Raw genomic sequence first — 13,931 nt, 5'->3', positions numbered from 1 at the left:
GCTGAATCCTTCAAGCCTTCATTTCTGAACTCCCTGGCTAGCACTTCATGGATAAGGAGGGCCAAACACTTGACCTCGCATGCTAACCACCAATTAAGCTACCTCCGCTAACAGCCCTTCATTACATACAGCACACGTGCGAGCGTGCACATTATCAAAGCCATTTCAGACTCCCGATAGCAGCCGCTGAACATTCGGAGTCATAAGCCACTAATAATCCTAAGCCACACCAGTCACACCAGTCACGCACCTGCCCTGCGTTCACACCCCCTCTTAGCCTCCGGAGTCACGCGAGGCTCCGCTCTGCCTCTTGTCCTCTCCGTTCACACTTTTTTGCAACTTCATCAAGTCTCATTTTTCAAGCTTGAGGGAAAACTTGGAATGAGCGACCTGAGGTCAGGATCTCTCCAGACAGTTTGATGGGACGCATCCTCTGCTAACCTGAATCAGGGGGCTGGCATTCTGCTCCTCCTGAACTGCAGGGTCACAAATTCCCTGCTTAAATTTCACACAGACTCCCCCAACGAGAAGGCTGAAGGTGTAGGTCCAATCTACACCTTGGAGCTACCAAGTTTAGTAGGACTGCTGCTGACGTCTTCCCTGCAACCATTTACACCTTTCCTTCGACCGCTTCCCCCAGACCTCAAGCTTCAGTGAACCCACATTTACCATCAGCCAGATGCAGACCAGAGCCCAGTGAGTTAACGCAGAGGGGGTTACCGGGAGGCAGCAGAGGCACGAGATGAACTCGTATTTAGCACTATTTAGCACGCCAGCGCTACACTTTGTCCTAATTGCTCCCTCTCAAGAGCAGGCTTAAATGCCAAGAGAACTTCCCCTCTCCACACTCACGCAAGGTCCAACCAGTCAGACAGGCTTATCAAAACCAGGCCGAGGGAGTTAAATAAACTCTGGCAGAAAGCAATCAAAGAGGCAACTTGTAAACCCGCAAACAATAACCCTACTGCCCCAAAACTGAACTCCTGCCAACTTTAATTATGTTTGGGTTGGACAGTGCATCGTTATTGTTTAGTAATGAAGGTAATAAAATAAATTAGCTCAGGCCTTTTAATATTAAATAAATGTATTTTTTTACAGCTGCCTGGGGAAAAAAAAAAAAGAGGCAGGCAGAGCCTAAACGGTTTTGTGACACGCAGAGCATTGCTGAAGCCTGATTAAACACCAAGTATCCTGAGTTTGAGGCGCGCTCTGTCCTGGGCACTACAACTCCAACCAAGTTATCTCCACTACGCAATGCTACACGCATCCTAGTTGGATTAAAACACCCTATGGCAGCAGAAGGACCGAGTTAACTCTCTAGAAGTTAATGAAATAAGAGGTTTTTCCCCAAACGAGTCCAGAGCAACCTTGCTGGCAGATGTTCAAATGCCTCCCATGCCTTCAGTCGCAGGAAATAAAAAGAGAGGGCTGCTGCTCAGTGTGTAAGCCCCATCTTTTCTCTCGACTATTTTAGCACCTCTCCAGCTGCTAAAATAAATACAGGCAAGCTACAGGAATGGATGAGGTGGAACTAGACTTCGGATCTCCTGAAAGCTGTACATAAAGCCTTAAACTCTGTCCTTCAGCAACAAATAACTCCAGTTTCCAGAGCCACAGAGCTTCTGAGCTAAGATACATGAAGCACGTGTAACTCTCGTCCAGTTTGGGCAGACATCACTTGCTGTCTTTTGCTTGTTGTAAAGCTGGAGCCGCCTTCCTGCAGACTCAGCACAATACAGTCACTTGCTCCACAAACACGAACAATTTTCTCCACAAGCTTAAGGGCTAGATTTTTTTTTTTTAATCATTATTTTTAATTAAGACAAATTCTGCAGAAGTTCTGGCCCAAGTTGCAGTGTCAGCCTCTCCCAGCATCAGTGCACAATTCACCCTGGCTGAGCAAAGAAAACTGTCTGAAGGACAAAAGAGATTTTGCTCCGTGACCACTTTGTTTTCTCCTGCGGTTGGATAAAGTGAACTCAATTTGCACTCGGCTCAAAGATCCCAGAAACACTTCACACATTCAATATACACAATCGCTGTAAGGCAGTCATCCATAGACTGAAAAGCTAAAAGCTAGAGGGTAGAAAAGTCAGCCAAGGACATGGCACACGATTAAAAAAAAGCAATACTGTCGGCATCATCCTTGCAGAACAGACTCAGACTTAGTTCTGTAGTCCAACATAAGCTCTGCCTGCTGTATTGATTTACTTCTAAGCACACCTTTTTGTTCGCCATCTCCTTAGTGTGGGGGAAAAAAGGTTTCTTGAAGGACAGGCTTGAAGTCTGGCTAGGGGGAACACTGAGAAATATTGACAGTCCAATTTCTTTGAGCACAGTCCTGCTTTCACTTGACAAACGGCTACCACATATTTCTAAAGCAGCTGAGTTTGAAAAATCCCACTTCTTTTCTAGAAGAGACACTGGGATGGAAACAGCCTGTTTTCTACACTAACAGCATTAACGAGAAGGGAACCAACTTTGGACAAAGCCTTGCTAGCACATCAGGGAAAGCAATCCATACCTTGCCTCTGGCACACAGCTCTCCTCCTTACCCATCTCTCTGTGCTCATAAAGACACTTTATTGGTAGGAAAAAAAGTTAAAAGGAAAGGGGATATGAACTGCCAAAAAAACCACAATTTGGAGAGTCTGGTATGCTTGAGATTATACTATATTGAGACACTGGTGATGAAGTGAGATACTCCATGCTACTGGAAACTCCTCTGAGCTCCAACATACCTGCAAAACATTGGCTTTGCACTTACTGCTAGAAGACCTGATCCCAAAACACCACGCTGTTCAAACATGGGTTGTTTCAATGCTGATAGCCAGCAGAAGGAACAGAGACAGATCTCTGCTGAAAAACATTGCAGATCTCTAGCCGGACAGCTCTGGAAATAGAAAAAGACAGCTCACACCTCATAAAAGGGATCAGCCTTTCCAGGGAGGCAGATTTCTGTTAAACAGCTGTACTTCCCCTTTCAAGCACCACGTAGCGGTAAATAGAGAGACAGAGCAATAGCAGCCAGCACAAAAGAGTATATAAAAACTAAGTATATATTTGGGAGAGATTCAGATGTGGAACCCCAGGGATGGACTCAGCTCAGTCGTGATCAACGACCTGGAAAGCTCTGTTAGCTTTGGAATTGTTGGTTGCTTTTTTTTTTCCAGAACAGATCCTCACCTTCAGTCCCTACTCACTTCAAAAACACACGCTAGTACACCTGCATGACAGTCTGGCTCCATGAAATTAGCTCTCAGAAAAGCATCCTGGTGAACTGAAGTGTTTCTCAGGCTTTGCTTACATCCTGCACAGATTGATTTATTCAGTCAGTAATCAAAACACAGACCGGGAGCCCTGCAGATTAGTCTTTTGGAGAACTGGCATCAGCAGTTTGCAGGTTTTACCGCTGCACAACCCTGGTTATTTCTAAGTCCATGGAAACACGGCATTAAAGAGCATGCAAGGATTCATAGACTTTTCCTCTCCCACAGTGACAAGAGCTGGATATTCACTCACTGTCACTCACCAGCATCACTTTGTTCGTGCTATTATAGCAGACAGAATAATCATTTTATCAGCCAGAGCTCTTTTAAGACAATCATCTTCAAGATTGGCTTAGGGAGAAAAAAAAAATTAAAGTACTTATTTCCCCTCTAACTAGGAATTGCTTTTTGCAAGCAAAGCTCCCCTTAGGGGTCCGGAGACAACTCTGGAGGGAGAATTCAGAAGCAGAAAGAGAATTCCTGCCCCAGACATATCCAAAATCATGCCTTATGGGGCTACTGACACTCTCTTAATTTCAGCAGCTGCTGCTCTCGGAGCCACAAAGAGAGGCAGGCTGCCTACAGCTTAGCATCCTCTTTCCAGTTGCTAAACAAAGAACCGGGTATTTTTTTCAAGCGACAGTCCATCGTTACTCCAAGCACACCGAATATCTTTCTCCCTCGGAGGGCTGACTCACTACAAAAAGCATTAGACTGAATGCCAAGAACAGTAGGCAAGTTACAACTGTTTACAAGAGCTTTTGCTAGATAGCCATTAGCATTTCCTAAGCAAAAATAAACTTCCTCAGCAGACACAAAGGAAGTCACCCTCTGTGGGAAAAACATCTAGAAAGGCACAGCACTGGGACACTTTTATCATCATTCATACGACTGTGAATGTGCCCTGCTCAGCACCAGCGAGAGGGAACTGGAGTTGTCAATCCCCTGCCCGTTGTGTGACACGACAGCTTTTCTTCCAAACAAATCCTGGACTAATCACCCCGCAGTAGCTAATGAGGCCAGCGAGAGCCTGCAACTGCAGAGGGGAGTCGCTTACCGCCCTCCCCGTGCAGGCTTGCCAAGAACAAAACAAGAAAACAGCAGGGCTTTCACCAGGCTGCTCTCTCCAGCACGCTGCAAACAGGGAGCCGACAGTTTCCATAGCAAAGGATGATGGAGTTTAGCAAAACAATTTCATTTTCATCCTCTGAATTTCCTTACTGTTTATTGCACGTCAGAGTTCTCCTCCCAGGAACTGTACTGCTAGAAAACTATATAAGCCATACTTCTCGAATAGACGTTTTGTTTCAAACTAGACTCCTTCCTCTCAAACAAGCCAGCTAAAAGACAAAGTGACAAGCAGAAAATTAAAAACAAACAAACAAAAAGTAAATCACACATAGGAAAATGAAGTGCTTATTCACACAGCACGGAGGCAATCGGTGGAGCTTCTTGTCACAGGACACTGAAGAGATATTGAAAGCTTGTGTAGGTTTAAAAAGCAATAGGTTAAATTAAACAGAAGAGGAAAAAAAAGCAGTTCATCAAAAGCTATTAATACTGAACTATCACTTCTGCTGCAGGAAGTCTTAAAACTGTGGAAGACAAAGCACTCAGGGGAAAGTCTCGCTGCATGTTTACTTTGTTCTTTCACTTTTCCTTAAATATCCTTTGGAAACACAATACTGAGCTGGGCAAGTTCCGATATAGCCCAATGCATTTGTATTTCATTCGAGAGCAGAAGAGATCAATAGGAAGATGGATGAAATAAATTGAAAAGTACAGCATTGTTCTCTAGCAGAACCATTAAAAGATGATTTTTTTATTTTCATTGAAAAGCAGCAAATCATTGCAAACAAATCAGCTTCCTTCTGCTAAGCGTTTCACATCCCTGATGGATTTTCTGGGCAGAGAAAGCATGACAGATCAAGGACTCCACCACACTTTTTGGTGGCCAGACCACCAGGATATTAGCTATTTGGTGTCTCTCTACAAAAAGATCTGAAGTTTGATTTTATTCTGATGTGGAAAAGAAATGTTCCCAGAATGCCAAAGTTTCTTCATTCCTACATTCTGCAAGTGCTACAAAGCATGCAAAGAGAAGGCAAGGCACCACAACGACACTAAAGGTACAGGGAATTTGCACCCAACTGCACCATCAAGTACACGTGCTATACTTCACAGCATGTTTACGTATAAAAAGATTCCTTACAGTAAAATCAATTTGCATATATGGCTTCTGATGAAAATACCATTACCTGCGTATTTCTGTTCCTTTCTGGGGCTTGATCTTTCACACAGCAGCAGTGGACAGTAAGTAGGAGGGGGGACCCCACATAGAAAACCTTTTTTGTACAATCAACGTTTGGAATGATGAATGGAAAGAGCTAGAATCGTTTCTTTTTACACCACTGACATTTAAAGTTCTGCAAAACCATGCAGAAATATAGAAGTACCACCTAACGAGCATCAGAAACACATTAAATCATGTGTCTTTCACCAAGGAAGCACAAATTACAACATGCTACCATGTACCAGAATCCTGGGATTCAAGTCCATGCAGGTTCATCGCGCTACTGAAACCAAAGCAAGGGTTCAAATGGCTCCTATTCACTTCCCATCTTGTTATCCAACCATCAGTTTTGTTCCCTACTGCAACAACACTTACCTTATTGACCTATCTGAATAGTTTTCATCTCGGAAATACTGCAAATAAAGGCTGTATATCGACACAAGGCATAGATCCAATGTTATGTAAATGAATGCCCTTGCCTGTACCCCACTAAGCTGATAAACACCCCTTGGGGAAATAAAATCCATCGCATATGCCCCAGAAAAGTGGCAGAATTTGCATCCTTATCAGTAAGGGATGTGGCATACCCGTGCAGAATTCTTTGTTAGCATTCTGAGGTACAACAATCCTTCTGTAGACTATGGGCTCTGATTCCAAGATGTTCTCGTCGTGTCGATAGCGAGCTGGTTTCTCATTTGGGGTGCCCCGGGAACGAGTGCCGCTCCTCCTCTCATAGGTTTCAATCTCTTCAAACACTGCTGCCTTGTCAAAAAGGGCCAGGTTCCCTTCAAAATCAAAATCTGTATCTGGGATTTCATCGATGTCGTCCCCAAAGCACTCATCATCTTTGCTCTTCATTTGCCCGTTTTTCAGGCCACTCTTCTTTGGAGTCACTTGGTTTGGATGACGGCTACTGGATGACCCTATACAAAAATAAAAGCAAGTTTAAAGTGTGTCATAAATAGAAAAAGCCACACTTACTCATACACTTTCTCAGCAAAGTTTCCAAGAGAGGGGAGCTTATGCTTGCAGTCCACTGACTCAAGAGATAGCCGCTTCCCAAAGAAGCTGTAGACTTCGTTTTTGGCATTACTCATGCTAAGATAAGCTAACAGAAAATAGAACAAGAGCATCAGGAGAGAGACTTTCAGGGACTTTCCACTGGCCATGTTAGAAAAACAAGCTTGACCGCAGTAGGAAATTAAGTGTTTCTCCACATTTAATCTAATTCATGATTAGTCACATTAGTGCTAAGATAAGCTAGTGTCATCTAGGACAGTTTTCCTCCTATACTGAGTTCATGTTCATGCATGTATCTGGCCCAAGACCTTCTTTGGAATGTCCCTAAATTTCAGAAACAAATGGTGATGTTTTCTTTCATAACAGGCTGGCCACCTACTAATGATCTTAAATGGAAAATTTTAAGCCCTGAATAGAAAGCATTTATTTTTTCTCACACGTACTATCGATAGGTACATATTCCTGTACTGCTATGAAGTTCATTCCCTTATTTCTATTTCATTATTCTACTTACTCATCATCTTGCATGTTTAAGTACACTTCTAGAGGAGTGCCCCAGTTACACCAGTTTAAAGACAGTTTTGCTCAAGCATCCCTAGCAAGCACTGAGGAGATAAAAAAAAATCAAATTTCCCTAATGTATTAGATAAAATATCTTAAAGGGCATCTACAAAGGTAGATAGCTATTAGTGTAAGTCTCTCACAGCAACACAGGTTCCCTGTCTACTGGATTTTCTGTAACCTCATTGCATCATGAAAATTCACCAACCGCAGCACAAAGCCACTTACCTCTTCGTAAGAGCGGTATCAGTACAGAAGTCAGCATGAAATATTTATTCTGCACATCTTGGAGCAACTGAAACCAGCCATGCAGAGTTGTGTGGTCAGCGTGACCGCTTTTTGACAATACTCCCTATTTATAAAGTCTCTATTCATAACAATTTGAGATTACTACTAACTACAGCAGGTAGTTTATTTTCAGGCACAGTGATTTTCAAGCTGCTGAAGGACTCTGAGGAATTTTTAGAAACAGCCGGGTGAGAACACGCTACTGCTACACACTTTTTGACAAGAAGTCATTGTAGGACAGACAGCAAAATTCAAGAATCACTGGTGACAAAATAGGATTTAGGAGAGAGAAAGGGCAAGGCTTTGTGGCAAGGAGAATTCCAGTATACAAGCCCCGACCACTCACTTGCACACAGTTTTGAGAGAAAGGGAAAGCTTCTTACTAATGCACAACTTCCAAATTTGCCATATAATCCAGTCCAAAGCTGGACACCACTTGGTATGGAGCTGGCAACTGCACTAGCGACAAGGTAATCGCATCCAATGCTGCCACTAGCAGCCACACAAGAAATGAAAACCTAGACCCACACAAGAGGGTTGGAGCAACAGTCAGGCGATCCTCGAAGTTCAGATGAATAAGCTAGAGCCTACAATGAACACAATGGCAAAGCAAGCCTGCTTCTTGTGTCAATGTCAAGTTCATTCCCGTTACCCAATGAGAGTTTTTACATTCATTGCCAGATTCTTCTGCAAACAACTCCGTGCTACCCTCAGCTGACCTGAAAAGCCAAATGTGGGGATAGATGCACGGCTGCACAATGGAACCAGGGGACAGAAGCAGCTGATGTGAGCAGTGGGTAAATGCTGATGGAATAAAAAGCTGTGCTAGCAAAGCTGTGAAAACAATGGTTGGAAAGCTCTCCGGGCTCCCCTGCAGACACAATGAATGGGAGCCAAGACCGCACCTCATCAAAATGAGACACGCCGGCATTGTGGTGGGCAGCTCTCTAATCCATACCAATAGATGCCAACCCTGAAATACTGCTGACCCACACAGCTGGCTGTCTTCTCACGGACTGCGCTACAACCTCCCAACAGAAGTTGTGCACAACACAGCAGAGGCCTCCAGTGATTTCCAAGCAAAGTTTTGTGGTGTTCCTCTTAAAGCCTTGCGTGTGTATGCGTGAAGCTTACACATGCCTCCACATCGAGTTGGCAGCTTGACACCCCACAGAAAAGCGCCTCCCTCAAAAGATAAACAATACTTCCCCAGTTCCTTTTGTTTCTTAGGAAAAAACCCTTTCATGCACAGCACACAAGCACACGTAAAGTCTCTAGCAAGCTGGCCGCCTTCCTGCAGGATCCCTGCGGGAGCTTTTGCCGCCAGCCCTGGCATGAACGAGCCTGGCACCAGCACGGCACAGAAGCCATTGTTGTGAAACCTGGGCTGATATTTGTTGTTTATTGATTCTTGTCACACAAGTACTCCAAAGGGGGAACTTTGTCCCTGACTTAGCACGCTAAAGGCCATCAAGAGGTCAACCTTCAGCTGTACTAAACTCTGTATGAGGTTAAGTCCCAGATGACGTCTCAATCTTGTTCTTCACACCATCTCCATACAGCCAGGACATCTCCTGTTCCCCTCCCAAGATTCACGTATCATTTGCCCTACTCTCCACACACAGTTTAGAGGGCAAGAGTTCACTTTTCTACTTCATTTATCCTACAATGAAACCAAGCTAACAATAATCTACATCTAGCACCTTGCTCGACTTGTTTCAAAAAAAATCTGCGAAAAAAAAATCTGACCTGCTGGTGTGCTTATGTAAAACTGACAGAAGCTACCAGTGGGTTGAAGTGGTTTGAAGCACTCACTGCTTACCCCAAACCTACCAGGCACTGGCAAAACAGCATTTCATGAGGTAATCCTCCTACACACACCATCCAGCCAGAAGAAAGCAAAGCAGGAGTCACTTTAGACATTTAGGCAGCTGACAATGAAGTTAGAAAGTTTTCCTAAAACCAACCGAAGTAACTTACTCAAACAACTAACTGGAATTTAGGAAGAGTCAGGGAATGAAAATTTTAAAAAATAACCTTAAAAGAACCACAGCTCCCTTCCTACAGCAAGCACTATGCAGTGTTTAGACCTGGGTAGAAGTGAACCACTCAAAACCAGACAGGCTTGAAGATGGTTAGGTCACCAAGGAGCGATGCCTCCCTCTCTGCATTTTCTGGCCTTCCTCCTCCCATCAACCCTGCTTGGCAATCATTCAAATCAAGTGAATAGAAAAAGAGTTACGACCCTCTCAGAAAATAATGCAGCTGTTGGTGGGAGAAGAAGATTTCCAGAGGTCCAGGAACTTCTCCACATAAATACAGTCTTTGATCTCCACGTTTAACTGGCCTTGCTCCCCTCCGTTTTGTTTCTTTTCTAAACACAAAAGCAAGGGGAAAAAATTAAGTCATGGAAATACGCTGGATAGATACTCATGTTTCAATAATTGCAGGATGAAGATCTGGAAAGGAGCACAGCCATGGGGGCTTTGAGGAAAAAAAAGAACACACTCAGTTTTGGCCCAGCGGGAGAGCTTGCTGGAGATTGGATGAACGGAAACAAAAATAATGGACGTTTGACTCTGAGATGCACTGATGGTATCTTGACATCATTCTAATTAGTGTCTGTTCTTTTATATTTTGAACAACACAGCCAATAACATTTGTTATTACTTGTAAGGTGACGTTCTAATAGGTTACGGCTATACAAACTTTAGAAAAGTTTTGTAATATTGCAATTTGTCTCCAGTTCCTTTTAGAGGAAAAATGGAGGCTGGCAACAGGGCAATTTTCAAATAGGAAAGATAGCAGGAATGAAGAAGTCACTGTAACCGGCATTATTCAACTCGGCAGTTTCGAACATTTGATGCTGGCGAAGCAGAATAATACACAGGCTGGGCTGGGGAAGATCTCCACTTCACTAATTAATCCTGAATATTCACTTTAACAAATTAATTGTTAAAGAACTGTTTGCTTTTTATGTAATTAGGCGCAAACCATACTTCTTTCAGAAATGCTGCCACAAAGAAAACACCATTCCATTTTGGAAGTACATAACACCCTGCTTCTGCCCTGAACAAGCAGTTTTTGTGACCATTCCTTTTTATACTACCATGTTCAAATGAGACACACAGAACAACCCAAGGTCAGAAAGATTAATTTCCTTTAAAGCACTTCAAGAGAAAGAAAAAAACAACAACAAAAAAACTCTATTTCAAATCAGGTTGGGCATGGGAAGCTTACTGAATTCCCACAACACAACCAACATCCCATCAAAAACACTCCTGAACCTAATAAATAAAACCAACCACAGAGCCCCTTCCTACCCACACAACTCCGAAGGTCACTCTGACCTCAGAAACAGTGAGTATGTGGCCACAAGGCACCTAAGTAACACCAGCCTTTATGGGCAAATAACATCATCATAAATTCTGCCACAACCTTCCCAACCCATTCACTAGGTTGTTTCACCCTCATCTACTCTCCAGTTATTCAGCACTAACTTCTCTGCATTAACTTTTCCAGCCTGCATCTAGCAAAGAAACAAATCAAAAGGAGTGAAAAGTAGAGCTAAATTTGCCTCTCAAGAACTCCAGGGACAGTTTTAAAGTCTCCCCACAGCTGAAAAGGAGGTAGAATTCACGGTCTGCATCAGTGCGATGGCAATGGAGACATCAGTGAAGCAATCCAGTGTCCAATACACCCTGAACACATTTATGAAAGGAAGCCTAGAGAAAAAGAATGCAGTCTTCTTAAAAACAAAACAAACAAAAAGATAAACAAACAAAACAATAACAAACCCAAACCTTAAAAAAAATAAATTTAAAAAAAACCCAAACCAAACGCTACAGAAGTGGCAGACCAAGTCACACAACCTGCTTCACCTGACTGTAAAATCATTTTGAATCTCTGTATTTTATGCACGAGTACGCCTATATCTTTATAAGCCCAGCCCTGCAAGCTTTAATGAAACTGTATGAACATTCATACCAAGTTATGGATGAGATTGCATCATCACCTAACCATAAAAGATTTTAAGATAAGTACTAGCCATTTGGAAGATCTATACTTCTAATACTTTGAGGCACAGCTTGCAAAGGTTTTCTCCTCACCATGTGTCTTCCTCTTCTTCAGACGTTCAGGCAGCAATACAAAAGCTAAAGTTTCCAGCACCGTTTGAAGTGTTTTTTGCTGAAGAAGGGAGAAGTTGCAGCGGCAACTCAGACAGGCAAAGGGAAAGTCGCAGGATAACGTAAATACTCACAGGAATTGTGCCTACGACGGAAGCCTTTGGATTGAGTCAGTGTTTCCACGTGTCGATCCATGTAGCTCTTGGAGCACTGCTGCTGTGGAGAGATTATAATATCCTGATTCTTCGTGTCCGTTCTCCTTGGGATATTCTGCGGGGCGCTGCTGGACATGGGCTTCTTTAACACTTTCCCAGTGCCATTCTGACTGGGACCCACTTGGCATCCAACACCAGGGATGGCCATTTCTGTCTGCTGCGGGTCCCCACATTGTCTGCTGTCCCCTGGCCCTGGGATCTCCAGAATTTTCAGCTCAGTAATGTCACCCGCCCTAAAAACAGGGAAAGAAAACCAGACATCGAGGAATTTAGTACCTTCACAAAAAACAGACACTAAAGGAAAACAAGCAACATTGTACAGCAGATTTTTTCTGATGCTATTGTCAAGAGAAACAACAAAAAAATATTTTAATACCCAAACATAGAGGCTACTTCCACAGACATCAAAGTATTCAACTGAAATGGTACAAATCTTCAAAACAACAGCTCGAGTATTTCTATACTGCACCTGGATTGTGTTTTAAAGGTTCTGTTCCTACCTGAAAGAGAAATTGGTCAGGCAGGAAACGGAAGCAACTGACAGACTTTTGCAGAAATCTGCATTAATTTAACCATTTCTAGAGAATATCATTAACCTCAGCCTTGAGGCTACTATTACTTTTAATCCATTTCTACAGAAAGCTATCCTTAGATCAGGGCAATTCACGCTCAGACAGGGATGGCACTTCCCGTTTCCTCAGAAAAAGGATAAACTAATACAGCACTGGGCACGAGCCAAAACCAAACAAAGAAGTGCTTACAAAGACCTTCATTTGCACTGATTGCAAGGAATAAATCAGAAGTTAGGGTCTTCTATTTTAAACTTAGTAAGTATTGGTCCAACTGGGATATAAAAGTAGCAAGAGTTTGCTACAGCCTTTCACACATCTGTAAGAGTATGGTCGTCCTCTTTCTCCATTCTCTCTCATCAAAATCCAAGACAAAAAAAACAACAAAACCAAATTAAAAAGTATTGGCTTCAGGGAATCAATCTTATTTAAAAAAATCAGTGACTCAGAGTCTTCACTATTGCAATATACCAGGTAACAGGAAAATATCCAGCGAGGAGTGACTCTTATTTATTCTTTTTAAGCACAGCGTTACCAGAAGCTGGTGGGAAAGGATTCCTGAAAGCTACAATACAGCTGCATTGATCCATCCTCTTGGTTCAAAACTCTCTCCTGTCTCCATTGAGGAAAGAACACGGCCAGGGACAGAGGGGATGGAGTTGGATTTAATGACTCCAGTTAATGTCATTGTATCAGGGCAGTAATTTTTAATTGATCACGCTGCTTTCTTTTCTGTCATACTTTTAATTACACATACATAAGTACACGTGCTGAGGGTCAAGCTTTAAGAGTATGCCAGATCCCTCAGCCACTCAAAAACCGAAAACCAGAATGTATACACAGAATATGTATCTACATACACACACACAGAGCCTACCTACAAATGACCTTCAAATGTGAGCTACACCACTTCAAACACTAGGATCGCAGAGCCAGAAAATAACCTCCTGCACAAAACTACCAGAAACACAAGGAGTGTTTCTCATCCCAAGATGCTCAGTAGCGGTCAGGGAATTTAAGGCAAAGAGCCCATTTTGGGAGGGGAAAAAAAACCAAACAAAAAACCAAAACAAAACATCCAAAGCATCACAGACCTTGCCTGGAAAAAGGCAGGAGGGAAAAAAACACCGAACGGACACTAACCTGAAGGTGACTTCTGGCACGAGGCACTTGACCCCATTATGGAAGGGCCGTGTCAGGGAAATGGTCTGGCTGACCTGATCCACAGCAGACACTCGGCCTTGGTAGACTCCCAAGCTTTCTCCACAATTAATTGACACAATGCTCCCGAGCCAGTCCGTAGCCATATTTCCGGCAAACAACTCCTGTAAAGAGACACAGGCCTGGCTGTCACAAGATGCAGAAGCTGACAGACCAAATCAGTATCAACAGCATCCCCCAGCCCACAACCCTGGCTCCCACCCAGACTCTGGCATTTCAGCTCCTCTCTTCTTTGTGGGGGGGGAAATAACATCCACATGTTATGCCATGATCCAGGGATCACGGCAGGTGCATAAATCCCTGCACAGGGCTTTGCTTATACAATTGTAACACAGATCACTGTTTGCATCAGTAAGAAAATAATTCAC

At 43.2% G+C, this 13,931-nt stretch overlaps 1 protein-coding gene across 1 annotated transcript in view; it reads right to left on the bottom strand.

Moving 5' to 3' along the window:
- Positions 1-13,685, bottom strand: part of LOC104542012 (enhancer of mRNA-decapping protein 3) — a 15,603-nt gene extending 1,918 nt beyond the window's left edge. The window contains exons 1-3 of the mRNA XM_010186185.1: positions 13,486-13,685; positions 11,693-12,006; positions 6,150-6,485 (exon numbers count right to left, since the gene is read on the bottom strand). Of these exons, the coding sequence (XP_010184487.1) occupies positions 6,150-6,485; positions 11,693-12,006; positions 13,486-13,649 (814 nt within the window). The 5' untranslated portion in view covers positions 13,650-13,685. The remainder of the gene's footprint in view (positions 1-6,149; positions 6,486-11,692; positions 12,007-13,485) is intronic.
- Between the last annotated feature and the right edge of the window lie 246 nt (positions 13,686-13,931).

This window comes from Mesitornis unicolor, unplaced genomic scaffold (assembly GCF_000695765.1).
Source record: "Mesitornis unicolor isolate BGI_N332 unplaced genomic scaffold, ASM69576v1 scaffold41586, whole genome shotgun sequence".
Classification (NCBI taxonomy): domain Eukaryota; kingdom Metazoa; phylum Chordata; class Aves; order Mesitornithiformes; family Mesitornithidae; genus Mesitornis; species Mesitornis unicolor.
This window is presented reverse-complemented; position numbering and strand designations above follow the sequence as displayed.